Source organism: Parasteatoda tepidariorum, chromosome 3, assembly GCF_043381705.1.
Source record: "Parasteatoda tepidariorum isolate YZ-2023 chromosome 3, CAS_Ptep_4.0, whole genome shotgun sequence".
Classification (NCBI taxonomy): Eukaryota; Metazoa; Arthropoda; class Arachnida; order Araneae; family Theridiidae; genus Parasteatoda; species Parasteatoda tepidariorum.
The window spans coordinates 12,458,722-12,481,913 of NC_092206.1; the positions used below are offsets into that span (position 1 = coordinate 12,458,722).

Below are 23,192 nucleotides of genomic sequence, written 5' to 3' on the forward strand. Positions count from 1 at the left end.
ATAAGTATCTATAAAAGCAACATTTCAACTGATACTGACAAGTACAGACTTTTAATGTATTCATTATAGTTGTGAAAGTATAATAAAGCTACTAACAGAGATGACCTTCAAATTGTCTTTTCATTAAAAGTTGTAATTAAATATCAAAGTACTGATGATTAATAAAAATAACAAAACTGTTTAAATACTACCCTTATCAAAAAAGATATACATGAAAAAATGAGCATGTTAAATTATAAATATATAATTTTGAGAAATTTCTACCCTAATTTGTTGAAACTCCGAATCTATCATTTTCAAATTGTTAATTATCTATCAAATTTGAATAACAGCCTATGGAATAATTTATTTCTCATATCTTAAGTTTAAGAATTCTCGTATTAAAGAATGCATCATTATAAATTTTTTTCATGCGATAATTCAATTTTATTGTCTTTTTCAGATGATTTTTGATAATCCTATTGTTGAATTCAAAAGTGCTAATTTAATTAATCCAGGTATTTCTTTTTTATTATCATTTCTGTATTTTTATTTTTGATCACTTTTGACATTGAAAAAGTTATTATGTTTTGGTATGTAATTTTCATTTTATTTATTTCTCTAGATATCATTTTTAATTCACAAAGATAAAATTAAAGAACATTAGTCCATGTCTGACCATTTACATGTTTCTTACTTTTTTTAGTATTCTTTATTTATAAAATTATAATAACATTGAATTATTCCTAATCTTTCTTTAACTAATTAAAACAGTTAATTTTATTTATTTTTATAAATTGGAGATATAATTTTTTTTAAATTTATTTTTTTTCTTAATAAATGTAGCCTTTAATTTTTATTCTATTTAATCATGTACTAAATTCAAAGTTATTCCGCTAAGTAACAAAATCTGTTTTTTTTAGTATCATTCAGACCTTTCTCTCTGTTTTTGCTTAACTTTATGGGTTTGTGTTGTGTGTGTTCCTCACACTCTAGTTAGTAACTGATAAAAAAGAAATAATAATCTATTTTTAATTTACTGTTCTTAAAGTTCCACTCATTGTAGCTTATAAATGTTTATATGGAAGTTTTTTTTTCTAAATCATAAGGATCTTTTTGTTGTTTAAGTGTTATGCCATATAAATAAATTTAGAGAACACAGAATTTGCTTTCCTTTTGGTAGTGTTCTTTTTCGATAAATTGTCTCTCTATGATCCAAAGAAGTCAGCTTATATTGACTTAACAGTCCAATATACTGTGCATACATAGCCCATTTAATTTGCTGTGGAACCAAATTTTTTGTATTTGATCTGCTTATAAACTTGCCAGTGCCAAAGGTCCAATGAGATAAAACAATTTTTTATATTCAGTAAGCTAAAATATTTATGTTTCTAATTTAAGGGGTTCTAATTATAATTTTTTACTGAAAAAAGTACAGTAAACTCCTGATTATTCAAGGGCAAATCATCCCTGCTTCACTTTTTTTTCTTCAGTGTTAAAAATATTTTTAATAAAAGTAAATTTATTTATTTTATTACAGTTTTACTATTTATATATTTGATATTTTATTAAAACTTTCCTTCCTTCCTCAATGGCACGACAGCCCCGGGTGGGCCCTGGCCTTCTCAATCAACTTCCTCCAGGCCTGTCNCACACACAAACCACACCACCACGATAAGGTGGGAACACCGACGGGCGGTTATTAAAACTTTATTTTCAAAAAATATACGTACACATGTTTTTTTTTTATTATTTTTTTTTTAATTTTATTTATTTATTTATTTTTTAAATTTAACTCTGTGGCACTTTTATACATGAACAATCTATATACTGTTTTCTGTATTTTGACATTAGAAAAACTTTTGCTCTGAGTGGAATATTGCAAATAAAAATTTTTTTTATAAAGAGTAAAATTGTTTTTTTTTTATTATAGTTTATAGTTTTACTTTTTCACTGCATACTTAAAACTTTTTTAAAGGAGATTTATTTATAATGCTTAATTTTTTTTCTTCAGTATCTTGTCAAAACGCCTTTGCAGATGATGAAGGACCTTATGACTTTGTTGTGAATCTTGCAGCAGAAACTAAAATGGGACAGACAGATGCTGTAATTAAATATTTTGTATTATTTTTATTTAGTTCATTATTAGATACTAATAACTTTTAGTTTTATGTCTTTTGCTTCTGTCTCTTTTTAATGTATTTTTTCTTGTTAGATTAAATTTTTTAAACCGTTATCAAAGCTTAAAATTAACAGTGGTCCATTTATCTGAGACCCCTAAAATTAGAATCAGACCACCATGAAATAATAATTGTGGTCCCTCAGACCAGAGAAATCATTTGTAAATTGAGTGTAAAGGGATGGTACACCGATTTTAGTTTTCTGTATTTCGGTTTGTTGTTTTGGTCTGTTTTTCTATTACGATATCTTAAGTCTGTTTCTTCATAATTTTTAATTGTGTGCATAATCTGTAATTTTTCTTCTAATTTAATATTTAATGATCTTTTTTTTTACTTTTAATATTTAATTCAATATTTGGTACTTATAGTAAATATGTTATGTTAAACATCTTTATAGAAACAGAGTGGTAAAAACTGAGTTTATATAAATGTTAGTTTTTATTTTATAATTACTTAAAAAAAATGAAGTATTGAATTAGTTAAACTTATTATTATTTTTGCTTCAAAACTTTAAATTTATTTAGAGCATATAAATAAAACCAACAAAATTGTTACAAGTGAAATTTTTTAGTTACAAGTCTTTCAGACAAGTGACTAATATTTCTTAATTTCTGATTATTGTTACTTTGTAAGATCATTATTGGTAAACTTTTTAATTTTCATATAGGTTTATAGAGAAGGAATTGTTAAGCTTAGTGTTAATTGTGCCAAAGAAGCTGTTAAACACAATGTAAAAAGGTTTATTGAAATCTCTTCAAGTCATGTTCACTCAAGTGAAAAGGTAAATATTTATATTTGTCTCTTAAAACTACTCAAGTATGAATCATCAGATTTATTTATTTGTAAATTAATAATTATTGATTTTTTGTATTTTATCTTATTGTTACCTTCCTGTATTGTAAGTCATTAAATACATAAATTGCATTGTTATAAATTTTCATTTAAATCTATAATATATTTCTTGGATATGTTATGTCTAAACTTTTATAAAACACAAAACACATTTTTAAAATCTAATTAAAAATCTGGACTAAGTATCTTTGAATCAGCTTGAAATTTTAATTAGTAACTGTATCTTGTCTGCTTGTTATGTATTTTTTATTTTATTTCCATTTTAAAATATGTAATAATGAGCTGCTATTTTATACTTAACTGTGTAATGTAGAATGGATTTTTTTAACTGGTTTTTTCTATAGAGAATTTTAGTAATGCTCGCAAATTTTGAAAATATAACTAAAAAAAATTTCCAATTATTTTTATTATCAAAAAAAAAAGATTTTTTATAGTAATTGTTTACAAATAAAAAAAATAATAAAACAAACCCTTCTCAAAAATGAGTTCTAAAATATGACCCATTACAAAATTGATATCTTCTGTAGGACTCTTTATAAAATGGATCTCTAAAATAAGGACCCTTTACAAAATTTATTGCTAAAATAGGATCCTTTTCAAAATTGTTTTCCAAGATCGGACACTTCATAAATTTCAGAACTACTTAAACTAACCTTTAACAAAGTTCTATACTCCTTTCATTTATTTATTTGTATTTAAAAGTATCTATATTCTTTAAAGTATTTGTAGTTTTTCATTATATATTGTTTTTAATGTAAACAAGAATTTAACGTAAGCAAGAATTTAGTTTTTACAAAATAAGTATGTATAAGACTCTGCATTGTTTTTCACAAAATTGCAAACACAGGAAGGTAGGATAATGAATGATCACCTGTTATAGAACTGAGAACTGTATAAGTACAGATATAATACAAAAATTATGAAGTTTTTTTAATTTCATAAACTTAATGCAATAATGATTGTACTTATTAAGGATACTAATTTTTAGGCTGGATCAGTTCTTCTTTTGGAGAGCAAGAATAGTTGGTTTTCGACACATATTAGTCATTTTTAAAGGTCTAAGCCTGAGGTCTAAGAATTTAAAAGTCTAAGAATTGAATCTTGATTACAAGCATTACTTGCAATTATAATTAATTATAAATAATTCTTACTTATTGTTATATAAAGTAACATTGTAATCCTGATCTGGGTGTGATCAATATATTTTTCTACTATTGTAATTTATATTTTCAATTATAGTATTTATTAGTACTTATGATCATAATTACTTTCTATCATAGATTGCGACTTGCAACTCTTAGTTGTCCTGGTTACTGATGAACATAATTACTAGTAATTATTAATTTTTTAGAATCAAAAACACAGTAAAAAATGTTATGGAAATTCTGATTATTTGTAAATAATATTTTTCCTAATCTGAAATTGAGATCTGCATAATTTTTTTTAGATAAGGTTGCTAATTGACCTTTAGTGACTTAAATTTTTTTCTTTTTATTCTATAAATAGTTAGCTTTTTAAAAAAATTAGCAATTTTGCAACTTTCTTTCACTTTTTTTTCTTCTTCCTCAGCACTAGAGCCTGTTACTAGTCAAGGCTGTCACAAAATCTAGATGCAGTGATCTTTGAGCCTGTTACTATGATGATAATTAAAAAATTTTCAACTTATCTATGCATATGATACAAGATCTCTTCCTCTTTCATTCTATTATTTTTTATCATTATTTATCTAAATTAAAGGCTCTCTATCAGTAAAATATGTCCAAGACGTACATATTTGAGATCAGAAGTATAGGTCTCACTAGTTGATTTTAGATTTATAGTTGTAATTATTTAAGTTTTTATATTTAAAATTTTTTGTTAATAAATGACCAGGAAAAGTAACTATATTGAACAAAGGGAAAGCTTGAGACTAAAAACTACTTTAACTCCTTCAGCCCTTTCATCCTAGTATTGGAAAACATCTTTATGTTACTCTATAATCCTCATTTTTAAGACTTTTAACAGCAAAATCTAGTGTTTTACTAACAATACATCCAAAAATAGGCACACACTATAAAAAATTTTCAGTATATAGTAGCACATCCGTAGCAGAGAAAATGATGAAAGCTTCTAGACATTTGAAGGCAAAACTATATATTATTATTTTTCAAAATATTATTATGTGTAATTTCATTTCTTGTATCTTAAAAATAAACCCTACTACAAATTAGGACTTTATGCCCAATTCAGCACTTTTGTGTGCTAAAATAATTAGAAATTGAATTTCACATGGAAATTTAAGATATGTTTACTAATAGGACATACGGCTAAGAGCAAACAAGGTTACTTCTTACACTTGTTCTATTGCTTTAGAATAGATTAATAAGGTTTCTAAAAGTATCATGTTATATGCATAATTTGGAAATTTTATGACTTCCATTGAATAATTACCTGAATATTTTTTTCTGTGTATTCCAAGTTACAACATTAAAATTCATTTTTATTTCTTTATATGTCATATGCTAAATAAAAAAGTTGTAAGATATTGCAAAGTCGTAAGATATGATTCATATGATTGAAAGAAGTCCAAAGTTACAGAGATGCAAATTGGAAGATTGCACATACAAAACAACTTCATTTTTTGAAATATGTGGAAAAAAAAATTTATGCTTTCATGCACAAAGAAATTGTTTCAAAGTATTTCATGCAAAATAATCCTAAGCAGTGCTTAAAATAATTTTGCTTAGTCATAGCCTGGTGACCTACTATTAGAGTGTTTTTAATTAGTTCAGTGATTAGCAGAATGTTATAATGTAGATAGTTATATGCAGAGCAGTGTATCGAACAAGTCATTTATATTTAATCTGACCTATTCATAACTCAGCCGAAAGAGTTTAAGCTCTAGTTATTTTAATAAGCGTGTGTTTTATTTGCTATGGTGTTCTTATACATTATAATAAGGGTCTCTCTTCTTACCTCTTACATGATCTGTTCTTACTATGCATTACTGTCTAAGTTTGTAGTAATTTCAATCATCAGTCTTTCTGTCTTACTTACCTTTTTATTCCAGACCCCTATTAAAGAATCAGCAAAACCAGATCCATGGACTGTAATGACCAAGTTTAAACTTCAAGTAGAAGAAGAACTTTCTTCTATCCCAGATCTAGACTATGTAGTACTAAGGCCTGCTACTGTATATGGTATCGGAGACAAAACTGGACTAGGTGGGTATTATTTAAAGGCAATTCCTTTCATTATGAAATGCACATTTTGATTTTTTAATGAAATTATCAAACTTTGTGACACTATTTTTATGGAAAATAAATAAATCTCTTTTCATCATTCCACATTACTGTTATTGATGCAATGATATAAAATCAAAGGTGCTTATTATTAAAAATTTTAGTTCTACTTTCTTAGTAGTTTTAACCCTAGCATTATTTTTATAATGTAACTCCCACAAATGTAGGTGGCCTAGTGATAATTCCTCTTTTACTTTATTTATTTTGCATCATTTTTAGCTTATAACACTATTTCATCTTGTTAATTTGATAACATAATGTTATTTTTTGTTGCAGTATAACCTTTATCAATTTTTGTTCCAGTATACTCTAAAAGTTGCTAGATTTTTTTTTAAAGTATCTTTTTCCATTAAGCTTTTATCTTTTCAGATTTTAACTTGAGGATATTGCAAAATTTTTAAATTACTATTATACAAAATTTTTAATTACTTTTTTATCACCCCCTTCATCCTTTAAAAAAAAAATTCTAATTTTAAAAAATAAAATTTGTTATAATATGCTGGCAATTTAAATATGTTTTTGAATAATACAGTCGAGAACCGATTATCCGGAACGATCGGGACCATCGCGATTCCGGATAACTGATTTTTCCGGTTTTCTGAATCGTTACAAAATGCCGTTTTTTTAATGTTTATAAAACGAAACTGAAAAATAATTTTGAAATAGTTTGAGAAATAATAAAAAATGATAAATAATAATACACTTGAGTTTAAATAAGGAAAGAAATTATGAAATAAAAATTATATGCAGGCTTATATATGTTATTACTGTTATTATTAACATTAATAACATATATAAGCTATTTGTGCTTATGTGAGATTCGTCTACAAACAGCTTTTGATCTGTCCTCTAAATCTTCTTTCGTCAACTCGATACGCCGTATGCTCTAAATAACAAAATGGGCTCAAAATCTTGCAAGAAAAAAAAAATTTTTTTAATGGAAGAAAATTAATTTCCGGTTCCGAATTTCATTCTGGTTATCTGGTTTTCCGGTTTTATGATTTACGGATAAGAGGTTCTGTACTGTATATCCAAAAAAATGAAGTTTGTTAACTCATTTAAAATAATCAGGTATTTTTAAAGCACTTTTACTGTTTCTTTGTTTTGCTGTTTAAGTTTTGAAATCGCTACCCTTTATATTCAAATTATTAAAATTGTAATTTTACTTTATTTAATGTATTTTATGTTTTAACTCTCTTTTCCCCCCTCTCTTATTTTCTTTTTAGTACCTAGATTAGTTGTTGGTGCTGTTTACAAACACATTGGAGAAATGATGAAGGTAATTGATCCAAACATCTAAGCATTATGTTATTTAATAAATTATTTTGTACCTTATTACTGTTTTTATGTCATGAGATAGGATCTAGCTTTAGAAATTTGTTATATAAAGAATTTAATATTATGTATGGAAATTATTCTTGCTCACATAATATAGTAATGGCTTAGAGTAATATATTATGTTAAGTCATAACTTGATTAAAAACTTCATTCACTCCAAAGCGAATGAAGTTGTTAATCTAGTAATGACTTACTGCTTCAATATTTAGTATGTAAGTCAGTTTTAGTCAATATGTAAGCTACCTCACAGTTAAAGAAGTATAAAATTTTAATAAATTATTTTCACCGATCTTATTACTGTTTTTATGCCACTGAGTGAGGATCAAACTTTAGAAATTTATTTTATTGAGAATTAAATAGTATACATGGAAGTTACTCTTGCTCACATAACATTATAATGGCTTAGTATAATGACTAGTCAATATAATCAAGTAATGACTTATATGTTATATAAGTCATTACTTGATCAAAAACTTCATTCAACTTCAATCTAGTAATGACTTTCTGCTTCAATATCTTGGGATTTTTTATTTAGTATGTAAGTCAGTTTCAGTCAATATGTAAGCTACCTCATAGTTAAAGAATTATACAATTTTCCTCTTAATTTACATTTTCATTAACATGTTATAAAAAAAGTTATACATACAAAATTAGCTGAAGCATGCTATTATTAGTGAATTGTTTGGGACTTAATTGTTAAAAATTATTAAACATATAACAATACATAAAAATATAAGTAAAAAACTACATTTATTTTACATTTAACTCCCCCACCAGAATTTTATCAGTGACATAATTCGATGAATGGATATCACTAGTTTATTCACTGCTGTTTTGCGAGATGCCAGGAGAGCTGTATTAAGATCACCGGGCTTCGAGTGCTGGTTGTGGGAGCTGTATTCAGTTCACGGTCGGTGGCTCTCTTGTGTTGCCATTAGTAATCGAGTGTATATTGTACGTAATCGAGATTGAGTTGCAACAGTGGTAAGAATGGGATAATGTTGCTGTCACAAGTAGCAAGTCAACTATTGAATGTGGACTATAGGAGTGTTCAAATCAAAGTGGGAGTTTCTGTTTAGGTAGACGTTTTCACATCACATCCGGGTCACCAATGTGGGGGAGGATTCTTGACAATGTCAACTGTCATATATGAAAAGGTACCTCAACATAGTATTAGGTTACCATGTCTTACGTACTAGTGAATTAGAATTGTATTTTTGTAGTGGTAGACATGCTACATGTTTGTCAAATGAAAAAAAAATTGTAACTGAATAGTTATCAGTGAGTTGCTAATTTTATTTGGAAATTTTCAGCTTCTGTGGAATAAGGATGTAAAAATGCACACTGTTCATGTCTCAGATGTTTGTAGAGCTATTTGGCATGCATGTTTGCATGGAAAACCTGGAGAAATCTATCATTTAGTTGATAAAAGTGGTACAAGTGAGTAATGCTGATTACTCTATATCTTTTATGAAATGGTTTTCTTATAACTTATTACTAGATCTATGTACTTGATAATTAAAGTGTTTGTCCCCTACACTGACTATTATTATACAGTGAATTCGCGATAACTCGAATCTGATAGGAGTGACGAAAAACTTCGACATATCGGAAGTTCGACTTACCGTTAGTTTCGGTTTTGGACTTTCAAAATATTGTCGGATTATTTAATTAATGCTTATTAATTTCAAATCTTCTAATTACTTACCATATTTAAGATCATTTTTCTGACAAGCCATTTACGATAAGACTGTTTGAAGCACTTTATGATACCCTTGTCCATCGACTGCAACTTTGCTGTTGTGTTTGGTGGGAGAAACTGCAAGTTTACTACTTTCAAATTAGGTAGATCACTATGTGCTGTGCATTTATCCATAAAGAGTATCACTTTTCTTTTTTTAGCGAAGAATTTCCGATCCAATTTTCTTACATAGTCTTCAAATAAAACTGATGTCTTCCAAAACTTTTTTTTAGACTTGTAATCCAAAGGATACATTTTTACATTCTTGAAACATCGGGGATTTCGGGTTTTTCCAATAACAAGTAAGGGTAATTTCTCTGTCCCAGGCGCATTTCCTCCAACTAGGACAGTCAAACGTTCCTCGCTCATTTTACCCCCTGAGCAGTTTTCATCCTTAAACATCATAGTCTTATTTGGAAGACATTTAAAAAATAAACCCATTTCATCAATATTGAAAACATCATTTTAACTGTATCCTTGAAGTAAATTTGGTAACGTTTCATTTAACCACTGTTCACATACTTCAAGAGGGACAGCTTTAGCTTCTCCATGAAGAGTGCGAAAGACATTGTGTGTGTGTTGCAAAGGAAGGGGCAAGATATCAGCTCCTAGGTTTTTTTTCTTGCTTTAAAAGATCCAAAAAAAATCGAGTTAAAGGGAGTAAAATTCGAGTAATCGAGAATAATTAACATGTAATTGAAGATAAGAGAGTCGGGACCTCATAAAAAAATCGAGTTATAGTAATATTCGAGTTATCGTACTTCGAGTTATGGCGAATTGACTGTATTTAAGTTTTTTCCGCAACCTAAAAAATTCTTAATATTATTACAAAATAAATGTTAATTCTGAACTACAGACACTGGTACACCGAATTAGACAGATTAGCGTTTAAAGAAACGCACGATGGAGGGAGACTTAAAATCGACATATTTTTCAAATATTATGACTTACAAGATGTCTATTAAAAAAATTTGTATTCTTTGCTTGTTTTTAGATTCAATTTCAACAATATCCCTCTCAATACTTATTCTTTCTTTTTGGTTGCATTTGCAAATATATATTGTTTCAGAGTTTTTATACTTTTGAACTCTTGATCAGTTGTGGATATATCCTCCAATATTATTTCCTCATTTTCATCAGTGTCATTGGAAGTAAGCATTAAATCAGTTATCGAAAAGAAAGGAGAATATGTGTTGTAGTCGATATACTCGTCATCAAATTCAAAGGAACTTGAACCGTGCAATTTTATTCTGAAGAGTCTATGTTTCCGTTGGATATCGAGAAGACAGTTTTATTAAAACCATTTGAAATGTATTTTAGTCTAATGCTGTAGAAGTCTAATTCGGAGCTTCCAGCACACTTATTTTTGCTTTTGAAGCATCTTGCCAGGCACTGGAATCAAGAAAAAGAAAAGATGACCTAACCAGTTATTTAGTGTGACATTCTTTCAAAGATTGGATTATTCTGAAATTTAAAGATTGAAGTTAGCTTAAAAAAATTCCACTTGCAAATTTTGCATGTTAAGCTCCCATATTTCTTTTAGCTACCCTTCCTGCTCTTTTGCTCATCCCAACCACCTTTCTGATTTTGACTCAGGGGGGTAATCCCCTAATAAAAACGAAAAAAGGGAAGAACTTGGAAAAAGTTTGTACGAGCATTGTAGGGAAAGAAAGATTTTGAAAAACTTATAAAAAGATTCAGAAAAACGTATGAAGAGAAAATTTTTTAATAATGAGCAATTTAAAATCTGGAATAATTTTAAATTCTCAGTATAGGAAATTTTCGTGGAACATCAGAAAATGAAGTGGATAACGGGATAACGTACAAAATCGACAATTTAAAACCGGTGTTCCACTGTATTTCTACTTTAAAGTTTGATTAGATTTTGAACTATTTTAATTGATATTTCATTTTATATTGGAACATAATAGTTGAATAAATGAAATAAGAATGTTGTACAAAATGTTGAAATTGTGCAAAACTGTTCTAGGAAAATATTTAGATATCAATACAGATATCTTGCACAAATGTTTAGATATTATGCACACATTTGCATTATACTATAAGAGAGTCTTTAGCGAATATTCATGAACTAGGATGATGCATTATGATTTTAATGAATTTTGCAACTTAGCTATGTGAATTTTGTTTTTTATTTTATGTATCAAAAGATAATTTCGCCATATTGATTTATCAATTGTTATATTTATTGCTTCCTTTTTATGTAGTTTGATCAATATAGGCTGAAAAACATTCTAATGAAACAAATTTATATTTTTGCTCATTCATAATTTAATAAAAAAAGCCCAGTAAATAAGTTTCTTAAGTAATTTTAATTTGATCAAAGAATTATTTTCTTCTTTTTACCTGTTGGATCTAATTTTTAACTATCTTGTGTTAATCAAATTTTTCCAGCTCGAACTTCTGCCAAATTTGTGTCCCCATCAATTGACTCCACTGTTATGTTACTTACTATTAGTTATTATTATTAGTAATTATTATTATAATTAATTGTTATAACTAATTCTTAGTTGGGTTGAAATTAGAGAAAAGAATGCAAAAATATATGTTTCGCTTTATAGATTTAAAAAAAAGCAGTGAAAATTCCTTTAATAAATTTGTATTTGCTTTCCTGTAATAAAAATAAATAAATTGTTTAAATCTTTTGTTGCAGAAGAAAGCTATTGTTCTTATCTTTAGTACAAAATATTTTTAAAAACATTGTTCCCTTGCAAAAAAGTTATCCTTAATTTAACCAGATATTATATCATCTTACCAGTGAGTGAAATAAGCGAAAAACAGTTGATTTATAATAAATAGCAAAATTTTGTTGTTTTCAAACTGTTTCATTTCGAATCATTTCATTTGTTAAATTTTGAGAGAAAATTTATGCTAAATATGCAGGTTTCTTCACAAAACTATTTTTGATAGCTATTTATTAATTTTATGATTCATGACTTTTATTTAAATAGTAAAGCCAACTGCATGAAAAATGTGATCTATATAAAATATCTTTCTTAGTTTGTTATCTTTCTTAGTTTATAAAGGTTTTTCCATGTAGATTACATTCCAACTTTTTCAAAACATGTTGGTATTAATTAAGTATCTAGTAAAATGAAATTAGAATGATTTATTTATTTTTTTCTTCATTTTAAAATTTTATAATTGGTATTTTCCTTCATCAGATTATTATGCTTTGTTCGTATTTATTGGGATTCTTGTAAAAAGTGTGATTTAATCGGGGACGCAAATCGTTACAGATTTAAGTAAAGTTGGACTAATTTAATACCTTTTGTTAATGGACCCTACTGCTACGCATTTTATTAATTAATGAACAACTCTTTTTTCTTTGGTACACTTAATTAATTCCTATTTAAAAATTGAACTTATTTTGTTTTTTCAACATAATGAGAAACACATATGATCGAAAACGTTCAGTTCTATTAAATTCTTCCTGTAGATGTAAAATATTATAAATATTTGATAAACTCAAAAGATTTTTTATTTTAAAAGATTTTTATTTTTTCAATTTTGCAGCTCAGGGGAGAATAACTGATATAGTTTCAGATATTTTCAACATCAATCATGATTATTTTGGAACTACTCAGTCTACTTTAGCAAAGGTATGGAGGATTTTTTCATTTTAAAGCATGACTTCATATTATCAAAAGCCATTTTTAAATTTTAATAAAAAAATTATTTATTCTTACTGCTTTTTGTTATTATGTATGTTTATAATGTCCTTCAACCCTTTAATTTTCATATTGGTTTGGCAAATTTGCCCTAAAATCTCTTTGTCTTTGCATAATTTTTCTGTTGCAATAAACTGAAAAAAAAAATTTATCAAGGGGTTGCTCCAAACTTAGTTCATGCACAACTTTGTCATTACAGTTAAAGTTTTTGTGGAATTTTATTATAGTATTTTTTCCAGGTGTAGCATTTTTTAAAAAGTGCTTAAAATTGCTTATTTTTTATTTGCATTTTTTAAAAGCCCTTAAAGGTGCTTTTTTTTATTCCAGGTTTGTAAAAAGTGCTTAATTTTCTATATTTTAAAAAGAGATTCTTCTTTCCGGCGTCGATTGTCGTTATAAATTACAAAAAATTCATGATTTTCACAATTTTCTCTGCAATATTTATCAGAAACTAGTTATTTTATCATGATTATGTAAAGTTCTTGAAAATGTTTTTGAATTTTATTGATTTTATGTTTATAAATTACGAACTTTAAACGATAGAAAAATATAATTTTTATTACTTCTCTGATCCTAACTATGATTTTGAAATATTTTTGAGTGCTTGAAAAATAATTAAAAGAAAAGTCTGGCTATGCACACTGTTTTTCTGTTTATCAACTTATCAATAAGCATACCAATAATCTAATCAATTAAACATGTTATTCAACTAACATTTGATTATATATAACAAAACATATATAACAACATTTAATTATATTTTTGTCAACTAGCATTGAAATGACTACTGACTTAAAAATAATATACGATTCTAATATCCTCTGTTTTTCATGCAATACATGTTTCTAATAACCTATGTTCAGTTTGAAAAACTAAGCAATTTAGGACATTTCAGTACGATAAACTTTTACAAAAGCAAAATATTTCTTTTAAACATTGCTTATCTAAAAAAAAAATTTTAGAATAAGAAGAACCTTTTACACAACAATTTAATGACTTATGTATGAATTAAAAGCAAACATTATTAATAAAGCAGGAAAATGAGTTGAAAAATATATAGTTTAACCAAAGTTGTGCTATAGATTATAACACATAGCGGGAGCAACCACTCTCGGTCCCACAATAAAATGGTCGTTAATAGAGTTTGGTTGTTCTTACCTCTATTGACTTCAAAATTTTATCAAAAGCAAATGATTTTTCGCAAGTGACTTTAATTTTACTCAATATCATTTTGTTGGTGCAGAAATACCACTTGTGACTTCCTCACAAAAGTCTGAGGTATATATAAAATTTTGTGTCAATAAAAATTACCCCTACTGATGTGTGTAACGACAAATTTACCAATTGTGAATGATAGATCTATTTTAAATTAATAAACAGTGTTTTTTTGTTTAAGTTTGCATTTAATTTTATAACATAAAAATTTTTTACTTAAAAAAAATTAAAGGTTTGTTTGTTTGTAATGCTTAGTTTTTTTCTAAAATATTTTTTTTTTCTAATATAACTTTTATCTCTAAGACTAAATCCTTTTAGCATTGAGTTTAGTGCACTTTGATTGAAACATGAGGTTGTCAATCTCTTTCAGAGAAAAAAAGCTTTCTAAATAAGAGTCACTCACGAATATTTTCCTTACATTTGAATCTACTTATTTGCTTAGTTTTATTTATTTTTTGATATTTTTCCCTGTTTCCTTATTTGACCTTTTTCCCGATTGGTTTGGAGGTTTACCCGATCGCTTTGAGAGGTTCTGATGGTTTCTCCTAAATGTTTTCTTCACAAAATCTATGGAAAAAATTAAGTGAGTTAAAATGTCGCAAATAGAGGAGGTGGTCTTTCCTGGAGGTATATCACTGTATAATTATTTGAATATGTGCGTAAATTTAAAAATCAACTTCTTAATATTTTTAATTTTCAAGCTTCTAACTTGTTCCTTTTGTTTTAATTTATTTTTTCTAATTTAAATAGTTTTTTATTAATTGTAAGAAAATTAATTTTAAAAATTAAATCCTTTTTTTTAGAGAAAGACTATTAATAATTTTGTCTCCAATAACAGTTGTGAATATATGGATTTCACACCTGTGAAAAAATTAATATTAAAAAAATTGGCAAATATATAAACTGTAGTATTAATGCACTAAATAAAACTATAATTTAAAGTTATATTATTTCTTCATTAGTTAGATATGTCAACTCTTGTTGAAGATATTAATGACAAGCATTTAGGACCATGGGCTGAAGCTTGCTCAAGAGATGGCATTGAAAATACTCCACTTAATCCATATTTACACCAGGTAATAAAAAAGAAATAAAGAATATCAAAAAATAAAAAATAAAATTTGATGTAAAAATATAAATATTATATTTAAGTATTTGAAGAATATATTGTGATTTTTTTCCCCTATTTTTATTTTAATGATGAAATAAAAATATCTAACTTAAGAAACTGAAACCTTTAAAATAAATTAGTAACAAGTGAGCATTTAATAATTGCAATTTGAAAATAATCAAATTATTAAATTTTGTTATATTGTAGTTTGAATGTAGTTTTTATTTAGTGATTTTTTTATTATTGTTATTTTAAGGAATAATAACATTTTTATTTTCTTGGTAATATCAGAAAATATTTTAGAAATTATTTTAAAAAATGTATTTATTTGTTTTTGGGATTAACATGGAAAGTAGTTTCATATGGTAACCTTGTTTACCCATAGGTTAATTATATTTATTGACTTAAAAAGTTCAAGTAAGAAAATGTAAAAAGTAATTGTGTAATTACTAACAAACTATTTTTTTTCTTTACATTTATTTTATAAATAAATATTAAAACAATAGTAATTGAAAGTTGTTCAAACAGTAGGCCTACGGTTTTTTTTTATTTTTATTTATTTTAAATGTTATATATAATGTAAGGGTATAAATATCAAATTCTTTATTATTAGATGACACATTTTATGAACATGTTATGGATGTTTTTGGTCTTAAGTGATGATGTTGTTTGAGTTTTATTTTGTAGAAAATTTTTTAAATTATTCTGAAAGAATGAAAAATTTGCAAAATGCGTTAGAAAAAATTAGGACTAGTGGTTTAATTTTAACTTAATAAATGCCCCTTTGCCTATAACCAAGTATGTACTGTATTTTAAACTTTTTCAATCTTTATATACACGGTTGGCCCATTAGTGTTTTGAGAATTCTCATTGCACAGTAAAATTATATAATAAGATCATCAATAACCACGAAGATGCAGATGTGCGTGGTGACATTTGCTTAAAATTAATAAAAATTATATTAATATTAAATTAAGTTTTTTATTTCTTAAATTATTTCTTTGTTCCTAAGTTAATTACATTTACTAGTAGTATTTATTCATCATCGTTTCTATTATTATTTCCTGTTAATATTAAGTTTTTTATTGTAATTGTTATTTGAAATTAAAAGTCTTTAAAATAAAAGTGTTGATAAATGAATTTTATAACAATGATAAATAAGTTACATGCAGATTTATAATATATATTTAATTATATTTTATATTTGTACAACTCAGTACATTCCACATATACAATTAAAATAATGAGTATAAAATAACTATTTAGAATACTAAAGCAATATTAGAAATTGACTTTTTGCTCTATTTCTAAGTTATCTCTTTGGAGTAGAGTATTGAAAGTTTTTTTACAGTAATCAGAAATAAAATACAAATTTAAAAAACCAATTTTTCAGATGAATTTGCAATTGTAACTCAATAATTGTAACTTAAAATTTATCTAAATGGAATGGAAAACCAAGTCTAGTGAGCCAAATATCTGTGTTGATGCATAAAAAATATAGGGCTACTTTATGTGAACAATTTTTAATTTTGATATAACAATCTGTTCAATATCTAGAGATTAAAATAATTAAATTATATGAAGCAGTCATGGGTGAACAAGCATTGAATCATGCTATCACCTGATATAAAGAATAAATTGGCAATTAATTTTTCACAACTTAATGAGAATACTTTTGTTGTACATAATTATTACACAAAAATTTATTTTAGTACATTGTTTGAAGAAGTGTATTTTTACCTGCATTACATTAAAAAAAAAGTTGTATATATATAATTTTCTTTTGTTCTCTAATCATATAATTAAGTTATAACCTTTATTACTTATACTATTTTGATGATTAATTAAAATTAATTATATTTTTATTTTTATAAATTCTAGTTAATTTGGATAAATTCACTTCACAGAAGTTTTTATAAATTAACTAATATAAAGCTGCCTTAATTGTAAAATAAGTTGTAAAGTCAAAATCTGAAATGATTAATTGTAAAAAAATATATATAATTTTTTATTTTGTCATAAAATTAAATTAAATAGTAGTTACTAATAACAGTTATTGATATTGAACATAATGTTAAAATATTTATTAATTTTTTGTAATTGCACTTCACAGGAGCTGTTATACCATAAGCATTTAAATCTTGATGGAAGCAAGTTTGAATCAACTGGATTTACTTATATAATACCAAATTTAACTAAAGAAAAAGTTCAAGAGGTTTGATTTTATTTATTTGTTTATTTTTTGTATTTGTTCAGTTTCTAATTTAAATTTTGTGCTCTGTTAAGCCTTGTGTATGTAATTAAAATATTTTGTTCTAATTAGTTGATTACATGCACAAACTTTGTAAATGTTATGTTCTCAATATCAAAACTTTTTTTTACTATATAGTAATAGTAGTAATTGAATATTGTCTGCCTGTCAAAGATTACTTGAAGTGAAATATAATGTTGATATAGAAACAAAATAAAATTTGCCTTATATTAATTTACCTAATATATTAAAAGCAGCCAAGCAAATATTTTAAGTTTAATATTATTAAACTTAATGAGGGATTATAAATTGAGTTTTATTGTTGTCTCAGGCAATATGAAGACATGTCAGAATCCAAGCTGGGGAGTAGATGAAGGTTTGAGTGATATTTTAGTAAATTTGAGCAAACCAGATTTTTAAAATTTATTATTTCCACTGAAAATAGTTTATGCTTTGCCTTTAATTTCAAATGATGAAATCTAAAAATTCCTAATACTTATTTAGACTATTTGCCTCAAAGCATTTGCCCTCTTAGTGTTTTAATTTGATGCAAAAAACAAACAAAAAAGATTTTATTAAGCTACTCATCAACTATTTGCTGCCAAATGTATTTGATACCCTCATCCACTTCAAAAACACATAAAGATTGGCACTTAATTCCTTCATTAACTGAAATGTGATAATTTGGTAAAATAAATCAATGTTATTCACTTAAGTAAGATCTTTAGTCAAGAAAAAATGTCTTTCATGACTTTCTTCCAGAAATCTCTACAATTATTTAAATCTATTAATTTTGTAATCTCTAAAGTGTGTAATATATTATAGCTTTTTCAATTACCGTTGGTCTGGGCCGTAAAATATGTCAAAAATGAAATTAACTGAGAAGTGATATCAAATTATTTCAATGCTTCTTAGATGTGGAATTTGATTTTTGTCTGTTATTTCCCTTTAAGTTCATTTTTATGAATTTCACTGTCATAGGCCATTTTTTGTGTAAGAGGAACAATCTTTAAGTATAGCAAACCTATATTATAACGTTTATTTAAAAACAAAATTAAGAAATAGATTTACCATATGATAGGTATCTATAAATTAAAATGTTAAGGAAAATTAAATCATTCATTTAAAGAGTTTTCAACAAAAAAAAATTTTTTTTTTCAGTAACACGCCACTGATGTTTGAAACTCTTTGGGAGTAGCAAAAATAAAGAACAAAAAATACTAATAGAAAAAAACTGCAGACTTTTTTCTTTACTATTGATATTTTTTGACTACTTTTATTTTACCTTGGAAAAAAATTGGAATTGGTCTGTTATTAGCATTTTAAAATATATATAACTAAATTTAAAAAAATGTTAGTAAAATTTTTGATTAAGTTATTTTTTATTTGTTCCTTTTTTTCCAGCTAAAATCACAGAGTAAAAACATTTCATAATGAAGTTGCCATTATTAAATATTATTCAATTCAATGCTTAATTAGATGTATCTGTAGATACAATTCAAACTTTGAGAATATATAGTCCAACGTTACGTTTCAGACATTCTTGAATACTTTAGTCATTTCTTATGTTACATTCATTCATTATGGTCCTTTGATAGTTACTTTTTTTAGTGAATTTTGCGAGGCAGAAAATTTTCTAATTGAAATTTTCATTATTAAATTCAGCACTTATATCAAATGCTGAATTATTCAATTCAGAAACAGATACATCTGTTTCTAAACAAATCAGATTATACATTTTTCAAATTCAAAGTTTGTGAATTAGTCCAATATTATGTTAAAAGCTATTGAATATTTAAATATTTTCTTAATTGTTTTTTTAGACAGAATTTAAACCAATTTCTAAACCAAAGTTCTTCTTCTTTGTCCGCGCAACAGCCCCTTGCAGGCATGGACTGCCTCAACAGCTGGCAAACGCCAGCGTCTCCTATCCATGGCAACTCCCTTCCAATTTCTAATCTTGGGGGTTTTCAAACCAAAGTTGCAACTATTAAATATTCTGATATCCCGCAACTTAAATCAGCTAGTTATATCAATCTTAAATAAAATAAAAAGATTTTTTATCTTCAATAAGTGAGGGTTCCGAATTCTGGGATGGATGAGGAAAAGTCAGATCAATGCCATTACAAGCATTTTTAGCACTGAATCCTTTATAGGAAAGGAAATAGTTCATTTTAAAATAAAAGTTTTTGCTTTTAAGTGTAGTATACCCATACAGTTCTATAGATAGTTTAAATCATTCTAATATACATATTTATATTACTTGCTATAAACATTTAAATATTATTTTTCAGGTTTTAGATGACTACGTAAAAATGGGAATTTTTCCATGTTCATTGGTTTTATAATGCACAGAGAATGACTGTAGCCTTGTAGCATCAGCCACCAGTATTAAAAAGTATTGACACAACTCATCAAAATAGTATAAATCTAGTTTCTAGTCTACATAAAAAGAAAATAGTTGCTTACTCTTTCGCTTTATCATCCCATATCAATATTTTGAATGAAAAATAAATCTGAGGTACATGCCTATTTACTCTCTCAAAGTAATTTATTAATATCTATATATATTTGAAATGGATTAGTTAAATATATGGCACCTGCCAAGATTAAGACTTACGCTCAAAATGTTTCATTGATTGAAATAATATGTTTATTATTTTATGACATCTTGTTAATAATTTACTACGCACATAACTAATTTCATATTAAGATGATTTATTATATATATATACACATCATTAGTTTGTTATATTGAATATTGTTATCCATTCCAAAATCATTTTTTATCAGTGTTTTAATATTTTTTTATCAATGTTTTATTGGTTTACATATTGTCCTTTACAATCAATCGGTGATGAAATAAATTTTGAAATTCCAATGATCTTTTTGAATTATTGGTATCCCATTTATTCATTCAAAATAATTTTTTCAATATGTATATATATAATTCCTGACAATCAATCGGTGCGAAGAAATATTTTTAAATCCCAATGATCTTTTTCAATTATTGTTATCCAATTTATTATTTTTGACACATGAGCTATATATAATTTTACTCATTACATAAATCTTGATATTCATTAGTTTTATTTATATATGTTTTATTGTCTTTTCATTTTTTACTTGTTAATAGATTCAAAAGTTTTACAAATATCTTGTTATTGCTGCCAATTCATTTTGAAATTTTTTTAATTTTAAAGTATTCAATAACTTTTTAATTTGTTATTTAAGCATTCGTAGATCTTTTGTGTGTAATTTACTTCATTTTATGGCATTACTTGTCTGACAAAAATCGGTGATGTTAACTATATATTTTAAGATCTTGTTATAAATTGTTCCTTTCTTTTTTCCATTATATTTGTGATAACATTTTAAAGTTGTTATTTGTAATATTTTCACTTTCATAATATTAAGGTTCTTGACTGATTTTTGTGTTTGAAAACTATAATGACCACTTACAATTCAAATCTATTGCTTACTATTAGTGTTCGAAAAAGTTTGGTTAAAATTTCCATCTAATGATGCCCAAATAAAAAAGAATATAGCCAAGCATGTATGCCAATTGTAAAATTTAAACTGACAAACATATCGAGGGCAAAACCAGGACATGGTTTAGAAGGATATTCAGTTGTTAATTAAAATTTGTAAATTTTTATTATTATTCATAAATGTCGCTTACCTGTTCTTGTAATGTGAAATGTAACTTTATGAACATTGCTTAGGAATTTTTTAAAAATGCATGAAATAAAGTTTTAAAACTTTTCTTAAATTTGGTCATTGAAAACTCAAAAATTATGTGTTTATTTAATTTTCTAAATCTGATAGTGAAAATAAAAGATAGTAATTTTTAGCACATAAAAAGGTAATATGAACAAACAACTGCTACTAAATATTTTATATTCACATTTAAAAATTATTCATATTTATTAAAATCTTTTATTCTTTGTAAAACACTAAAGTTAGAAAATGCAATATGGACAGCTTCTTTAAAGTTTTAAAACTAAAATTTTAAAAAAAAAACATTTTAAAACTTTTCTATGCATTTTTAAAAATTTCTTAATTCAAAATTACATTCGAAACTCTCTTCACCATTTATATTAGGATAGGTAAATACATCTTTATATTTTTTGCTTATGCTTATCTTTATATGATCCATCGTTAACTGTTGAGTAATCATATTTTTCATACATAAGAATTGTGCAAAATGTTGTTGCACTTTCATATAATTAATTAGTGCAGTTGTATTTTGCAAATTTTTACACTGCCTGATGAATTTAGATGTTTTGAAGTTTTTAACTTTAGTTATTTATAGTAGTAATACGTTTGAGTGGTAATAGAAAAGAATTGTACATAAATTATTATTCTAATTATAGTAAAGAAATGAGAGAAAATGTCGATGTTAAAAGTAAGCAAAACGTTATTTTGGATATTCGTGAAAGTGTAAAAACTTATTCATATTATCAGGATTTTATAAATGTTAAAATATTTAGATATCTAGTTAAGTGTTAGTACTCTTTTCAATAGTGCTCCCTATCACCTGATTTCAGTTTCTTTTAAAATGTATGAAAATTAAAATGAATCTCATTTAGTTTTTTTTTTTAAATTAATCCGAATCTCTTTTGAATTAATTGTCCTCTTCCGACAGAAAAGGAATTCTACTTTACACTGTTAACTTGTGCGTTACTGTTAAATTACACAAACACAATTTCCTCATTTAAATTTTGAAATATTTTTCTTTCAATTTTTATTCATTGATCCCCGATTACCAAATTTTAATAGTGTGAGCATTTAATAATTTTTCTTAACTATCATAATACTGAATTAGTTACTTAAATAAAAACTTAATTTGTGTTCACACAATTCTTCATAGGTTATTACGGGAAGTAGAATGAGTTCTTTTTCTGTCTAAAGAAGGCAATTAAAATATAAAATAAATATGAATGATAATTATTAAAAATATGATTATGATTCGAAGGTTGAAGTTTTTTTTTTGTTTATGTAAATTAAGTAACCAAATGTGAACTCATTTTAAAATCCTTTTCATTTAGAAAACTTTTTATTCAATTCTACACATCTAATAGCTTCTTGTCACCTTTATTTATGATTTTATATTTGCAGCCTGACATAACTTTCTTCTAATCATGCATTTGCTTCAATATTTTGTAAATGTTCTATTTGCCAATTGATAATGTTATGCAAAATTTTATTTATTAGTGGCTTTATTTCTAGATAAAGCCCACGCCTTAAGAATGCTTAGAAGAGGTACTTGCTCAAGAAAACTTAAGTAACAAAATTAATGTTGGGAGCTTTTAAAAAAGTTATATGATAGTTATTGAGTAATTAGGAATTACATTAATAATATTTATATAAATTTAGTAAAATTAAAATGATTAAATGTTATTAAAAGATTTAAATAGTAGTTGGAATTTTGCTTAGGTAACTTGAAAGTTTTATTTCCCCCTTTTAAAAAAAAGGATAAATATAATTAATGTGTAAATTTTATTTTTGTCTTTAAATTCTGTATTTGTATGATTAGCAGTTTAGAGATA

At 25.7% G+C, this 23,192-nt stretch overlaps 1 protein-coding gene across 2 annotated transcripts in view; it reads left to right on the forward strand.

Moving 5' to 3' along the window:
• Positions 1-21,067, forward strand: part of LOC107455246 (dTDP-glucose 4,6-dehydratase) — a 30,962-nt gene extending 9,895 nt beyond the window's left edge. For both annotated transcript variants that reach the window (XM_043049297.2, XM_043049298.2), the window contains 10 exons: positions 443-497; positions 1,994-2,085; positions 2,827-2,940; positions 6,061-6,214; positions 7,519-7,571; positions 8,944-9,070; positions 12,909-12,994; positions 15,241-15,354; positions 17,503-17,604; positions 19,935-21,067. In XM_043049297.2, the coding sequence (XP_042905231.1) occupies positions 443-497; positions 1,994-2,085; positions 2,827-2,940; positions 6,061-6,214; positions 7,519-7,571; positions 8,944-9,070; positions 12,909-12,994; positions 15,241-15,354; positions 17,503-17,604; positions 19,935-19,988 (951 nt within the window). In that variant the 3' untranslated portion in view covers positions 19,989-21,067. The remainder of the gene's footprint in view (positions 1-442; positions 498-1,993; positions 2,086-2,826; positions 2,941-6,060; positions 6,215-7,518; positions 7,572-8,943; positions 9,071-12,908; positions 12,995-15,240; positions 15,355-17,502; positions 17,605-19,934) is intronic.
• The last annotated feature ends 2,125 nt before the right edge of the window (positions 21,068-23,192 follow it).